At 39.4% G+C, this 16,569-nt stretch overlaps 1 protein-coding gene across 2 annotated transcripts in view; it reads right to left on the minus strand.

Moving 5' to 3' along the window:
- Positions 1-16,569, minus strand: part of LOC100582858 (transmembrane protein 185A) — a 37,823-nt gene that overhangs the window by 11,150 nt on the left and 10,104 nt on the right. For both annotated transcript variants that reach the window (XR_004028732.1, XM_003271829.2), the window contains exons 2-3: positions 6,626-6,802; positions 3,982-4,189 (exon numbers count right to left, since the gene is read on the minus strand). Coding sequence is in view for 1 of the 2 variants with exons in the window: in XM_003271829.2 (XP_003271877.2) it covers positions 3,982-4,189; positions 6,626-6,802 (385 nt within the window). In the remaining variant the exon portion in view is untranslated. The remainder of the gene's footprint in view (positions 1-3,981; positions 4,190-6,625; positions 6,803-16,569) is intronic.

Genomic DNA, 16,569 nt, shown 5'->3' on the forward strand with positions numbered 1-16,569 from the left:
ACAGGCTAGCTGCAATAGACCACTAAGCTTCCTTCATGCCCCTACCAACAATACTGTCTACTCGAAACCATCCTTGTGCATCCTTCTTCTCATACCTCAGATTTGCCCTTGGATCCCACCCCTTCCTTTCAGGCTCCTTGAGGACCTTTTCACATCAAGCCATCAATTATAGATTCCTTACTGTATCTTTAACCCCACCTATTCCATTGATCCCTCCTAGCAGCACAGAAACAACTCCTTCTCATTAAAAACAAAAACCCCAAAACCAGATAAACCCACCCCATCCTTTGATCCAAGACCCCTCTTAGCCTCAGGTTTCTCTCTGTGAGACAGTAATGAATATGCAAGCCCCTACTATCTCATCTACCATTCCCAGCTTCCTTCATTGTGATCTGGCCTCCACCCCCATGACCACCAGAAGACAGCTTTCATCAAAGTCACCGATAACCGGGAGGCAGCGAAAACACTTCAACTGGCATCCTACTTATACTGTGGATGACTCTTTCCTGTTTGCTCCCCTCCTCCTGGCCTTCTAGGATCCCACCATGCAGTCTTGGAGCCCTCTGGAGTGCTCTGGTTAATTCCTTCTGTCTCCTTTTCCCCCTCCTTAAATGGTGATGCTCTGCAGAGCCACAAACTCAGTCTTCTCTCCCGACTAGGGATACAGACACACAAACACACATATTTTCACTCATGCACTGCACCCTGGACTGGGGGAGAAGAAATTTCAACCAGACCCTTGGCTTGCATTATTACCTCCTTAGTGGTTAGTTCTCACATCTGTCTCCAACTTAGCCTTCCTGCTGCATAGCAGACCCAGCTGTGCACAGGCCACTCGGCTCTCCTAGAGGCACCTCAAATGAAGCTAGTCCCAAATAGAGATCATTATCGCCTGCACTTAGAACCTTGTATCTCCTCTTTCTATAGCCTCCCATGTCACTTTGAGGCACAACAGTGGTCTCATTTCTCAAGCCATGAGCCCGGGAATCACCCTGTATTCTTTTTCCCACACTGTCGCATTCAGTCACCACATCCTGTCCACTGTAGCGTCCAGACTTCTCCTGAATCCCGTGCCCACTTCCTATCCCGATGATGACTGCCTAGTGAGGCCTTCTTCCGCACCATCCTCCTACCACTTCAGCAACCCCTTACTAACCTCCTGCCTCCAGCCCAAACGCCCTGCAGGTTGCTCCTCACTCTGGTAAAGTACATTCTTGCCCACAAAATTGAAATCTGGGACTGGGCCCAGAGCTTCCCAAAAGTTCTCAGTACATAGGTACATGGCGAATTTAGTAACTCCTCCATAGACCTCTAGGCCAAAAGAAATCCCTAATGTGGCTGGGAATGCCAACAGTTGCACTGATTTAAGTAATTACATCTAACTTAGTATTTCTGTTCTAACTAGCCACTAGAAAAAATAATTAATATAAATCTAAAGAAAACCGTTAGTATTATTCGTAAATAACCAAAACTAATTCCCAGTGGGATGCATGTGCCTGTCAGGTAGCTCACCATTTCCCATGCCTTGGAATCAGACAAGGTGCTCCCACTCGTTACCTGTTCTTCACCTGGATTTTCACACAGCACTAGCCTTTTTTGTTTTCACAGCAACTGCTGAAAACCCAGCTTCTTAAAGATACGACGTCACTGAAAGGAATGTAGTGTAGCCTAAAAATAAACCTGTAAACTATTTCAAGCTAGTAGTTTGTATGGTGTCCCAACAAATGTCAGGTATTACTGTTTTCCTCAAAATGTCCACTATCCCCTGGTGCCCTGTGAGTGCACTGGGGTGCCTGGGGCACTTCAGCACATACTCTGCGGACTGAGGATGTGGCCCCTATTTGTCCCAGTCCCTCTGTAGAGGCTCCCTCTCTTCTCAACTCCCATAGTTCCTTCCTTTCCACCGTGTGCTCCTGTCGGATCTGAATCACCACAGTCCACTCAGCTGATGGAGTGTTTCCTGCCTCTAGGCTTCAATGTGTCCCAAAAATGCCATCCCTTCCCTCCCAACACAGGGCTTCCTGGCAGACCCTCAACTCCTCCTTCCCATCTCTGTATGAGCCTACTCCAAACCACCCCCTCACCAAGATAGGTACTGTTCTTGCGTCACAGGAGGAGGGAGCTCAGCTCCTGGTATCTTGTTTCTTCAAAGGGCAGGAATGCCAAGAGTGTGAATATATGAAAGACTTACTTTCTGTAATTCAGGCCCAATGCAGTCCTAGCCCTTGTATAGTTGTCCCTCGGTATCTGTGGGGGATTGGTTCCAGGACCCCCTGGGGATATCAAAATCCATGGATGCTCAAGTCCCTGATATAAATTGGGAATTGTAGGGAGGGTGAAAGTGGACCATCAGATACTCTCCTTCCACGGCTCACTACTACCTACCAGTCATACCCATGCTGTGGCCTTTCCACCAACATGAAAATCAGGGAATAGCTCCCCTTGTTCAAGGCCAAACCCTTCCTGGTGCTCCGGGTCCCATTCTCCCTGAGTCCCACAGGGCCTTGCTCCATCACTGTCCCTCTGTCTACATACCTTCCCCTCACGCCCATACCTGGGGTCCAGGCTTATATGCCTGACCCACCCTATAGCTGCTATGTTTACTTCTTAAGCCAACTGCAGTCTTCTTCCTTCACTCTTTACCCACACGGCTCAAAACCAGGCATCTACAGCCTCTAGTTCTCCCCTCAACCCACCAGTATTCAGCTTTGGGCCCTCAGCTTCTGTGCAGTTATGTAGTTATGTGCCCGGGCTTTAGAGTCGGGCTGACTCAAATGTAATCCTGGTCCTGCCCCTTCACACGTGGCCATGAACAAATGATTTATCTTCTCTGGACCTACCTCACAGGGTTAGTTAATAAGAAAACTACCACATGTAATGTGCCTCGCACAATGCCTGGCACACAGTAAGTGCTCAATAAACGTTACCTGCAATTATTTTCATTATTATTACTAGTCCTGGTATTTTATTCATCTGCATATCCCCTATGCTTAGGGAAAAAGGGCTTGGTATCTAGTAAATACTCGATAAATGTTTATTCAATGAATAAACAAACACAGGGGCACATCAGGATAAGCTAACCAGACGGCAGGGGAGGTGCTAAATCATGGGGTCTGAGGTGGGGAGATGGTCAGTTTTGAGTGTCAACTTGGCTGGGCTATAGTACCCAGTTATTTAATCAAACACTAAGCTTGGTGTTGCAGTGAAGGTACTGACTTTGAATAAAGGAGACTACCCTCCATAGCATGGGTGGGCCTCATGCAATCAGGTGAAGGCCTTAAAAGCAAAAACTGTGGTTTCCTGGAGAGGAAGAAATTCTGTGCCGGGACTGCAGTGTCAACTCCTCCTAGGTCTCCAGCCTGTTCACCTGCCCTGGAGATTTCAGACTTGCCAGCCCCACAGTAATGTGAGCCAGTTCCTTAACTCTCTTTATACATATATCTGTATCTAACCTATCAGTTCTGTTTCTGTCTGATTGACACAGGATGTGAAGCTGGGAGAAGGCTCATGTCCTGGGTGAAAAGCTAGTGTTCTAAGTGAAGAAAGAAAAATGGTTATTTCCATTGTCTTTTGTTGCCTTGTTCTCTCATGATGTAGAGTTGTTAATGATCAAGCTCTTCCTAAAAAAGGGTAAGAAACTGACAACTGAATAACTGAGCAAAATATTTTACTTTTGAAAACATTCTTTTTTTTTTTTTTTTTTAAGACAGAGTTTCATTCTGTCACCCAGGCTGGAGTGCAATGGTTCAATCTTGGCTCACTGCAACCTCTGCCTCCTGGGTTCAAGAGATTCTCCCGCCTCAGCCTCCCGAGAAGCTGGGATTACTGGCACGTGCCACCACGCCCGGCTAATTTTTGTATTATTAGTAGAGATGGGGTTTCACCATGTTGGCCAGGCTGGTCTCAAACTCCTGACCTCAAGTGATCCACCTGCCTTGACCTCCCAAAGTGAAAAACATTCTTAAATATATGAAATCTCACCTCTAGTGACCTGTCATGTCGAAAGCCCCAAACGCAAGCTGCAACAGACACCGGGGAAACAAAGAACAGCGGCATGAAGACCAGGAGCCAGAAATGGCTTCCTCTCTCGATTCTGTCACAGACCAGAACTTCAAACATCAACAAGAGCAAGTGGATGCCCACTGCAATCAACATGGCTTTAAACTCCACACACGTTTCTCCTTCTGCTCTAAAAAAGGGAGAGAAGAAGAAAACACCCTCAGTTCAGAATCTCCACTATAAGCAAGCAGTTCAGGGCAAATACCAACTTATATTGATACTTTGAATTTTACTTGAAAATTTGACAAAAGCAAAGGGAAATCAGGTAGAAAGCTAACTTAAATCTAAGCTTTGGTAGGCAATCTCTGAAACATCGAAGAACTACTACATAATACAAAATGAACATTACAACCAAACCAGAATTTAATGTTTTAACCATATAAGGATATTCTCAAAAGTAATAGCCAGTTCTTATTTCCCTGACAATGTACATAAACACTTCTGTTCACATCTTTAAATTCAACAACAAGAGTTACTTCCAAGATTATTCAAGCTGATTTGCTTCTGCTGCTAAAACCAGGCAAATACCCCTTAAGTCTCATGATCCTCATTTTTCAAGAAACCATGTAAACCACCCTTCACGCAATATTATAAATATAACTCTAGTTCTATAAACAAGTGCCGGTTATATTTCAAGACAGTAGTAACTATTGTTAGGTGCTATTTTTAAATGCAAATAAAACATATAAATGATTTTCATTTTCCTTTCTATTCCATTAAGATAAATTAACACCTGCAGATGAAAGAGAAAGAAGAACAAGAGTTAAAATTGTTCTCAAACAAAATCAGTTTAATTAGCTAAGTATCATGCACAATAACCTTAACAGATCTACAATTGAGCAATGGTAAGGCCACCAATCAGGAAAAGGCTCTATAATGCATTTGAAAGGCCTACAATGTTTATTCAAAATACAGATGAACATTTATGATATACATGTATTGTGGGTGACAAATACACCGGAAGTTAGATCATAGAGAAAATGCTATCAGAGGTTATTCCTGTAGGACCCAACCATGTCCCACTGGTTAATGTTAACACGAGAATGACTATGCCTGTACATTCCTTACATTCAACCCCACATACACAATTCCTTTCCTTGCTCAAAACATCTTAAATAAGACCAACAAAGAGAAGTTTGAATATATTCTAAATATCAATCAGTAGAACCTAAATGTTTAACTTTGCATTCTTTGAGAAGCAATTAATATTAGATTATCTGAAAATATCTCATAAAAAAATAAAACACGTAACAGCCACACAGGTAATCAATCTTTCAAAAAAAATCTAAGAACTTTGAAACAGCTACACATGAATGTTCCTCACCTGCCAAGGCTCTCTGTGTAGCTGTTTTACAATTCTTAGACATGTATGTGATATGTAATTTACACAATCTGAATCATTTTCATATTTAGTAAACAAAAATTTAAGAAGTTGATGTAGTGGCCGGACGTGGTGGCTCACACCTGTAATCCCAGCACTTCGGGAGGCCAAGGCGGGTGGATCACCTGAGGTCAGGAGTTCAAAACTAGCCTGGCATGGTGAAACCCTATATCTCTACTAAAAATACAAAAAATTAGCCGGGCATGGTGGCAGGTGCCTGTAATCCCAGCAACTCAGGAGGCCGAGGCAGGAGAATCACTTGAACCCAGGACGTGGAGGTTGCAGTGGGCCGAGATCACGCCATTGCACTCCAGCCTGGGCAACAAGAGCGAAACTCTGTCTCAAAAAAAAAAAAAGTTGAGGTAGTTTCAACTTTACACTTTGCCCACATGAGCAGCTGCCTTCTGGGAATTCCTGTACTCCTCATCTTCCCAGTGGAGGTTCATAATAGCCTCCCAGTCTTAAGTCCCCCTTTCTCCCTTTATGTAGTTACAGTCTCTGTGGCAGAGAAGGGAAAGCCTCTCGCAGGTCCCAGCAACACCAGGCTGCATGCTGGCGTGAGCCAACTCCCAGGAATTTGGGCCAGCAGAGGCATCCAAGAGCAGGGAGGGCAAGAGTTGGAAACGCTAAAGGGTACCCCCCTCTCCCCTGCCCCCAAAGGCAATGCTTTCCTTCTCGGGATCCAACCTTTGACTTTCCTCATTCCCCAGCTGCTGTCTCAGGGACTCATGGTCTCCTGGCCAAGCCACCTCCCCTACACTGCTAACAGTCCTAAAGCTCTGGGACTAGGAGGGTGGGACAAGGGGAGCCCCAGTTCCAAAACTGAATTGGAGAAAGATCTTTCATGACCAAACATAATATGAGTGTCTTTTCCTAAAAACAGGGTGGTTTCATGCTGCTTAGTCTAGTATGGCATACCAGTTCTGTATTTTGAGTGCATTTTGGATTATATAGGCATCTGTGAGCTGGCTGGCAACTTACCCCCAAATGGCACTGCTTTTGTAAGAAAATACATACCAAAGACTAAATTTTCAAAAATACAGAAGAGATCTGTTAGCTTATACTATAGTTCTAAGACCCCAGATAGGTAGAAAATAAAATGGTCCTTACTTCATCAAAAGTGAGAAAAGTCAAGATATTGCTCCCTCATGCTAGAGACCAATGGGTTGTATAAAGCAGTATTACCGATATTGAGGATTTCGTGCCCAGACTCCAGTTCCAACTGAGGCTCCAACAATGACCATTAACTTCCACAGCCATATTGGAGCAAAGACAGCCCAGTAACTCCACTGTATGATGCCATCCAAACGAAGGGCCAGCAGCACAGAGAACAGCAGCAGACAGGCATAGATGAGGAATTTACTAGGAGAAAAGTAAAACGATTAAGGAGGATTCACTTTTATAAATATGTGATACTGAAATGGGGAGTAATAAGAGCCACATTTGTCAGCAAGTAAAAGGAGTCATTAACTCAACAATCATTTATTGAAAAGGTCTATGGGGCAGACATAATGTGTTGGGAATAAAAGAAACATAAAGAAGACTAAAATAAGTCTCCTGCTTTCCAAGGCTTCCTCATAGAAGGAAGACCACATAGAAACATATAATACAGCACAATGTTTGTGATGAGAGCTTGGAAGAGGAAATACAGATTGTGTCTGAGGCACTCAGAAGCAGAGATGTGGTGACCCTAGAGCTGGTTCCAGAGGGCAAGTAGGAAGCTGCCAGGCAGGAAAGCAAGTGAGATGAGGAAGTATTCCAGGCAGAAGGAACTAGCTATACCAAGACATAGAGACTGGAAAAGGCTGACATGCTCTGAAAATGGTCAAGTTCTATCACTTACTGATTCTATTTCTAAAAAGGCAGCCATCTGTCATATTCATATGGCATGAACATTTTAGTGTATGTATTATACTTTCCATGAATGAATAAATTACACATACACACATGCTCACGTCTCATATAAAAGGGAATTGCTACAGAGGATGTCCTTGAAATAATTAGAAATTATACTCTTGAGGACCTCTATTTCCAGCCTTGACTTAATAACAGGAATATAATTTACCTTCCTGCCTAAATAAGAAACTTGATACAGTCTACAAAAGAACAGTTTTCAGACATTGACAACAGGCAGTGGAGAACAGGTGGGAGGGAGGAAATAAAGGAGGTAAACCCTACTATTGCCCCAGTTTGCAGATCAGAGGCAGTTTCCAGGCTGCAGCAAGAAAGTAGTTAAAACTCAACCCTGTCGATAACTATATTAAATATAAATGGCCAACTGAAAGACAAAGATGATCAAATTGGATAAGTAAGCAAGACAACTATATGCTGTCTATAAGAATCCCACTTTATCTATCTATAAAGACACAGATAGATTAAAAGCAAAAGGAAAGAAAAAGTTATACCAAATAAACACTAACCAAAAGAAAGCTGGAATTACTATATTAATATCTGTTTAGTCTTCCATTGCTGCTGTAACAAATTACCACAAACTTAACAGCTTAAAACAACGTAAATTTATTATCTCACAGTTCTGTATGACAGAAGGCCAGACGGGCTTGGTTGGTTTCTCTACTCAGAATCTCACAAGGCTGAAATAAAGATGTCTGTTGGAGGAATGCTTATCAGGGGACTCTGGCAGAATCTACTTCTAAGCTCATTCAGGTTGTTGGCAGAATCCAGTTTCTTGTGGTTGTAGGACTGAGGTACATGTCTCTCTGCTTGCTGTCACCTGGCAGCTGATCTTAGATAGTAGGGGCCTCTCTTGGGTCCTTGTAAATAGGCCCCTACATCTCAAAGCCAGTAACAAGCTATAGCATATTCAATCTTCTCATGCTTGGGATGTTTTCTCACTTCTTCTGCCATATCGCTTCTGCTTCCAGTGAGAGAAAGTTCTCTGCTTTTAAGAGTTCATGTGATGAAACTGGGTCCACCTGGTTAAGCCAGGCTACTCTTCCTATTTTAAGGTCCATAACTATGGTAGGCAGAATTCTAAAGAAGTTTCCCAGGATTCCTGTCCCCTGATTATTCAATCAAACACTAATCTAAGTAATACTGTTAAGGGACTTTGCAGATGGAATTAAGGTTACTAATCAGCTAACTTTACAATAGGAAGATTATACTGGAGTATTCAGGTGTGCCCAGTGAAATCACATGAGCCCTTAAAGCAGAAGAGTAAGTCGGAGAGATGTAGTGGAAGAGAGATGAGGCAGAAGTCAGAGAGATTCCAGACTTGAGAAGGATTCAGCCTGTTACTTCTGGCTTTGAACATGGAGGTAAGGAACCATGAGCCAAGGAATGCAGGCAGGCTTCAGAAGCTGAGAATAACTCACAGCTGACAGCCAACAAGGTAAAGGGGACCTCAGCCCTACAACCCCAAGGAACTAAATTCTGACAATAGCCCAAATGTGCTTGAAAGCAGATTAATCCCTGGAGGCTCCAGAAAGGAATAGAGCCCTCCTGACACTTTGATTTTGACCCTGTGAAACTAGGCAGAAGACCCATCTGAGTCATGTTGTACCCGGACTTCTGACCTAAAGAACTGAGAGTAATTTGTCATGGTAACAGCAGAAACTAATGCTAATAAATATAGCTTCAAAGTCCCCTTTGCCATGTAAAATAATAACATATTCACAGGTTTCAGGGCTTAGGGCCTGGGTATCTGTGTATTTGTGGGGGTGGGGCATTCTGCCTACCACAACATAAGACACATTTTTGTCTTTGTTGACAAAAATATATTTTCAAACAAGGACTATTTCCAGGGACAAATAGAGGCACTTCATAATGATAAAGGGGTCAATTTGTCATATGCCTAATAACAAAGTTTCACAATACATGTAGCAAGTACTGATCAATCTAAAAGGAGAAATAAAAAAATCAAACCGTTATAAATGGAAATTAACATTCCTTTCTTAGTAACTAACAGAACACATAAACAGAAAATTACTAAGGATATATATGATTGTAGCAACACTATCAACCAACTTGACCTAATTAATATTAATGAGTTCCTCCCAACAAAAGCAAAATACAGATTCCTTTCAAACACACATGGAACATTCACCAAGATAGATTGAATTCTGGGCCATAAAACAAGGCTCAACAAATTTAAAAGGACTGAAATCATACAAAGTAAATAAGTGCAATGGAGTCAAACTAGAAATCAACAACAGAAAAATATCTGGAAAATTCTCAAAATACTTGAAAATTAAATGTCACACTGTGAAATAATCCATAGGTCAAAGACCATGAAGAAAATTGAAAAATATTTTGAACTAAATAAAGGCAAAAACACAATATACCAAAATTTGTGAGATACGCTAAAGCAGTACTTAAGGGAAATTTTAGTATCAAATACTTACATTTGAAAAGACATCAAGTCAATAATCTAAGATTCTATCTTATGAAACTGGAAAGAACATGGAGGTAAGGAACCTCCATGTAAGAAACGGAAGGAAATTTTTAAAAAGTAAAAGGAAAGAAGAAAATGATAAATGTAAGCATATTAATCAATAAAATACAGTAAAAAGGCATTAGAGAAAAAAATCAACAAAACTAAAAGCAGTTTCTTTGAGAAAATAAGAAAATTGGTAAATCTACAGCCAGAATAATCAGTAAAAAGAGTAGGCTCAAATTACTAATATCAAGAATGAAAGCAGGGATATCACTACAAATCCTAAAAATACTAAAGGGATAAGTAGGGGATATTATAAACAACTTTATGCCAGGAAATTTCTTGAAACAAAGACATGGAAACTGCAATTCTAGTTAAAACCTTTTTCACAAAGAAAATGTCAGGCCATGGCAAAATCTACCAAACATTTAATGAGGAAATAGCACCAATTCTTCACAAACTCTTGCAAAAAAGATAAGGGGGGAACATTTCCCAATTTATTTTATGAAGCCAGCATTACCCTGATAACAAAACTGACCAAGAAAGAAAACTACAGACCAATAATCTCTCATGAACAGAGATGCAAAAATCCTCAAAAGATTTTAGCCAACTGAATTCAGCAATATATAAGGATACATTATGACTAAGTGTGGTTTAGCTAGGATTGCAAGATCACAATCTTGGATTAACATTTGAAAATCAGTTAGCAACCTTCGTGGTATTAGCAGGCTGAAAAAGAAAAATCACATGATCATCTCAATAGTTGTGTAAAAAGCATTTGACGTAATTTGCTACCCATTCAAGTTAAAAGCGCTAAACAAATTAGGAATAGAAGAGCATCTATGAAAAACCTGCAGTTATAATGCTTAATGGTGAGAGACTCAATACTTTCCCCTTAAGACAGGAAACACAGCAAGTATGTCCACTTCAACACATCTATTCAACATTGTACTAAAGGTCCTAGCCACAACAAGATGATAAAAAGAAATTAAAAGAATATAGTTTTAAAAGAAAGAAGTAAACCTGTCATTATCTACAGACAACATGATTTTCTGTGTAGGAAATCCTAAGTAATCTACAAAAAAGCTAGTAGATCTGGTAAGTGAATTGAACAAAATTGAAGGATACAAGGTAAATGTACAAAAATTATTGCATTTCTATATAGTAGCTATCACAAATTGGAAACAGAAATTTAAAAATATGTATCATTTACTGCAACTTTCCTATAAATGTATAACTATTCAAAAATTAAAAGTTTATGAAAAATCCACCATTTACAATAGCATCACAAATATAAAACACTTACGGATAACTGTAATAACACATATGCAAAACCTATATACTGAAACCTACAAAACACTGGTAGGACTGTGGGGAAGCTAATAAACAACAGAAATTTATTCCTCACAGTTCCAGAGGCTGGAAGTTGGAGATCAGGATGCCAGCATGGCTGGGTTCTGGCAAGGGCTGCCTTCTGGGTGGCAGATGGCAGACTTCTCATACCCTTCATATGGTGAAAAGAGAGTGAGCTAGCTCTCTCTCTGGTCTCTTTTTATAAGGGCACTAGTTCCAACCACGAGGGTTCCACCCTCATAACCTAATCACCTCCCAAATGCCCCGCCTCCAAATACCATCACATTGGGAATTAGAGTCAACTTGTGATTTTTGAAGGGACACATTCAGTTCATAACTGCCAAGAAAAATTAAAGATCTAAATAAATGGAGAAATATACTGTGTTCATAGAACACTCAATACTGTTAAGATTTACATCCTCCGTGTATTAGTTTCCTATAGGTGCTGTAACAAACTACCACAAAATTGGTGACTTAAAATGGCACACATTTATTATCCTGAGGCCAGAGGTCCAAAAACGGTTTCACTGGGCTAAAATCAAGATGTCAGCAGGACCTACTCCTTCTGGAGACTCTATGGGAGAATGTATTACTTGTTTTTTCCAGTTTCCAGAGCTGTATTCCCTTGGCTCACGGCCCCTTTCTCTATCATCAAAACCAGCAGCATAAAATCTTCAAATCTCTCTCTCTGTTTCCACACTGCCTTCTCCTCTTAATATTATCTCCCTCTTTTAAGGGAACCTGTGATTGATTGCATTTATTGCCCCACTTGGATAACCCCATCATCTTAAGATCTTTAACAGGTTCCATGGAAGTGGGTATCTTTGAGGGCCATGATTTAGCCTACCACACACACCAAATTAACCAAATTATTTTAAAGAATCAATACAATCCCAGTGAAAATTGGGAGCCAGCAGGTTCTTCTGTAGAAATTGACATACTGACTTTAAAAGTCATATGACAGTGCAAAGGACCTAGAATGGGCAAAACAATTCTGAGAAAGAACAAAGTTGGACAATTTATACTATGTGCTTTCAAAGCTTCCTATAAAGCTACAGTAGTAAACACAATGTAGTACTGGCATAAGGATAGATATATAGAACCTACTAGAGAGTTGGAAAACAGACCCACACATATAGAGTCAGTTAATTTTCCACAAAGGTGCCAAAGCAATTCAATGGAGAAATAATTATGTTTCAGTAAATGGTGGTACAACTGGATAAATGAGCAAAGTACACCTTGACTCTTAACCTCACAACATATACAAAAATTTATGTGACATGGATCATAGACCTAAATATCATATACAAGACTATAAAATGTCCAAAACACACATGAAAAAAAATACTTGCAACCTAGGGTTAGGCAAACATTTCTTAGATGGGATATTAAATTGGACTTCTCCAAAATGAAAAACTCTTACTCTCCAAAAGATATCTATCATCAAGAAAATGACAGCCAAGCCACAAACTGGGACACCATACTCTGAAAACATGTATCTGACAAAGTAACCTGTATCCAGTATATAAAAAGGACTTTTACAACTAAAAAAATAAGCGAACAACCCGATTAAAAATGGCCAAAAAATTCAGAGACATCCCATCAAAGAAGGCATACAAAAAGCAAATAAGCACACAAAAAATACTCAGTATTTTCAGATGTTAGGACAATGCAAACTAAAACCACAATGAGATAAGATTACACACACACTAGATCTCTTATATATGCTGGTGGGAATGCAAAATAGTACAGCCACTTTAGAAAACATTTTGGAAGTTTCTTATACAGTTAAGTGTATATTTATTCTATGGCCCAGCAATCCCACACCTAGGTATTTTACTCAAGAAAAAGGAAAACGTATGTCCACACAAAGGCTTGTATTCAAATATTCAAAGAAGCTTTATTCATAATTGCCACTGGTAACAACTCACATATCCATAAACTGGTGAATGGTTAACCCAATTTTGGTATATCCATTCAATGGAATACTAATCAGCAGTAAACAGTAACAAACTATGGATGAAAACAACAACACTGATGAATCTAAAATGCACTATAAGTAAAATAATTCAGATGGAAAACACAAGATACTGTACAATGCTACTTATTTGACATTCTGGAAAGGGCAAAACTCTAGACACAGAAAACAGATCAGTGTGGTTACAGATAAGGAACAGAAAGCTTAGATGTTAAATAACTTGGCTAAGAGCTCAGAGTTGGGAGTCAAACCATTTGACTCCAAAATCCTTCTAATTGAGTATTATACTATCCTGGCTTTACACTGATAAATGAACATGTTTAGAAAAGCATCTGAATAAATATCCGCTGAGCAGCTAACAGGTCTCCACTCGGGAAGATTAAGGATAGTCTTTATACTCTTTTGCTTATGATATCTGAGTTTTCTGTAAGGTACATGTACTGTTTTTGTACTATGAAAAATAACACAAGAAACTTCGATTGGAAAAAAGGGAGGAGGGTTGTAAGAAGACGGGACCTACAAAATTAAACTCGGAAGCAAGCCTCCAAGAAAGAAAACTGTGCCGGGAAGATCATGAGATTCAGAGGGGTTGCTAACAAAAATATACATAGCATCACTGTGTCATGGTATTCTTACCCATAAAGTTAGGGTGATAATACGTACCTCATAAGGTGGCTACGAATATAAGATAATACGTATAACAAGTGCTTTGTATAAAGCACTAAATCAGTGGCTCTCAAAGTTTTTAGTATCAAAAATTTTGACGTTTAACTCTTAAAAAGAACTCCTTTTCAGTCTTAACAATTACTGAGGATCCCAAAGAGCTCTTGTTGATATGGGTTATCCCTATTGGTATTTAATATTTATGATACAGTGGTTATTCAAAAAATACCTACTCTTCAAAGGTAGTAATAAATACATTACATACTAACATAAATAACATTATTTAAAAACATTTCCAAAACCAACACAAATTTAGTGAGAGTAGCAGCACTGTTTCTACAGTTTAGCAAAATTTTTAATGTATGATTTCACAGAAGACACCTAGATTCTAATATCTACATTTACATTCATTCTGTTGCAATACATTGTTTTGGTTCAAGTATACAAAGAAAATCTGGCCTCACAGAGATGTGTAGTTAGAAAAGAACTATTTTAATAGCTCTTTCAGATAATGGTAGATGTTCTTCAACAGGACACTAAAACTCAACAAGTGGTAGTTTCTTAAAGGTTAACTACGATGTGGAATCTGAAATCGTATCAATGATCTTTTTGTACTTTGCTACACTGAAATCCACTAGTCTCTCTTATACTTTCAATGAATCTTTTAACCCAGCATTATTGTATAATACAATGTAGGTCGACTGGAAAATATTGGTTTACTGAGTTATAAAGATCTTTCAAATGTTGACACATTTCATATACAATAGCAAAAAAAAAATCATATTACTTACTATCTCCACCAACTTCATCAGAAATATTTTAATTACTGGGAGGTTGTCAAGCTCATGGTAGTAGATACAACTTTTCAAAAATTCTGGTTTTCCCATGAAAGATCAAATTTTACCATTTACGAAAAATACCATGAGTTGTTTTCCTTGAAGGTTTGCTTCCTGCATTTTCAAGAAAATGTCTGCCAAACACCATAACACAAATAATCACAGTCTTGTCTGTCAGTTGTCCTTCCAAATAAAAATGATACTCCATGAAAACAGCAGCTTGTAACTCAGGCACACACGTTTTTCCTTGAGTCAACCATTGCACTTCAGCATACAGCAGGCCTTTATGCATTCTTCCCATTTCATCACATGGAATATTAAACTAGATGTGCATTCAGGGGTCAAGATTAAATGAGATTAATATTTTTCTGCTTTATCAAGGACATTCGTAAGTGAAGCTGGCATTTCCTTTTAACTGCAAGTCCAGCACGTAGTGGTGAAGAATCCAGTGACAGAAGACTAGTGCAGCTGGTGCCACTGTCCTGATTTGTGCTCCGGCACCAGCTGTTTGATGCACCACTTCTGCACCACCAGTGCCAATGTCGACCAAGGCAAAGAATGTCTTAGTATTTTAATTTTGATTCTGCAGATACCTGGAAAGGGTCTCAAGGCCCACCCCAAGGTCTGTGGGAAACAGTCTGATAACCAGCGTACTCAATACACATTAGTTAATATTATTAATACTCAAAAACAAAAACAGGCTTTTATAAGCTGCTACAAAGAGAGAACATTTAAAGAAACCAAGATAAAAATGACTTCATCCCTTAGACTTTGGACAAGAAGAGAGCCTGTGTCAACGTGGGGTGGAGCGGAATTCACAAGTTAATAGAAATGGAGTTATCACCACAATTACAGTACACCATTAGTAGAGGCAGAAGTTTTCTCTCTTAAAGCAGAGGGGAATATTCCAAAATCTAAAAAAATCAGAACCAACTTGTCAACTAAAGCCTGTAGCTACAAATATAATTACCAGAAACAATGGACTTGAAAACAGACTATTTAAAAAAGAAATTAGTGGATTCAAACATTAACAAATGCTAAGATAATGACAGACACAGGATTCATATGTAAATTAGAGAACATGTACAGGTAATTTTTATCCTAAAGGATTTTCAGACTATAAATAAAAAGTAAATTTGTGGGGGGGCAGTGGTAAATGCTGTAAGCTAACTTCATTATCCTCTGTAAAACAGCTTCCTTATCTAATAAAAAAAGAGTAGCGGAACTAAAGAAAAGAGAAGTACCAAAAAGTTTTAAATGTTGGAAAAGTGATTATTTTATGTGGTTTTTGACATAATTTAAAGGAAACTTACAATTTTATGTCTATTACATGAAAAATAGAAAACAAGATAAACTTACAAAAGGATACACAAAATATAATTCATGATTCAAATACTAGGGTCAGAAAAATATACATGGGCTGAATGTTCTCTTATTAATTTCCTATTGCTACCATTCAAAACTGCCACAAACCTAGTGGTTTAAAAAGCATAAACCTAGTGGTTTAAAAAGCATAACCCTTACAATTCTGGAGGTCAGAGTCCAATATGGGTCTTGCTGGGCTAAACCTGAGGTGTCAGCAGGACTATGCTACTGAAGGCTCTAGGAGAGAATGTTTCTTTGCCTTTTCTAGCTCTAGAGGCTGCCACATTCCTTAGCTCATGGCCCCTTCCTCCATCTTCAAAGTCACCAATGGAGAATGCAGTTCTCCTCATACTGAATCACTCTGACCTCCTTTTCTGTCTCCCTCTTCTATATTTAAGGACCCTGTAATTACATTGGGCTCAGCCAGAGAATCCAGAATAATCTATTTTAAGGTCAGCTGATGAGCAAACTTAATTCCATCTGCTACCTTAATTCCCCTTTGCCATGTAACAGAACATATTCCCTGGTTCCATGGATTAGG

This window comes from Nomascus leucogenys, chromosome X (genome assembly GCF_006542625.1).
Source record: "Nomascus leucogenys isolate Asia chromosome X, Asia_NLE_v1, whole genome shotgun sequence".
Lineage (NCBI taxonomy): Eukaryota > Metazoa > Chordata > Mammalia > Primates > Hylobatidae > Nomascus > Nomascus leucogenys.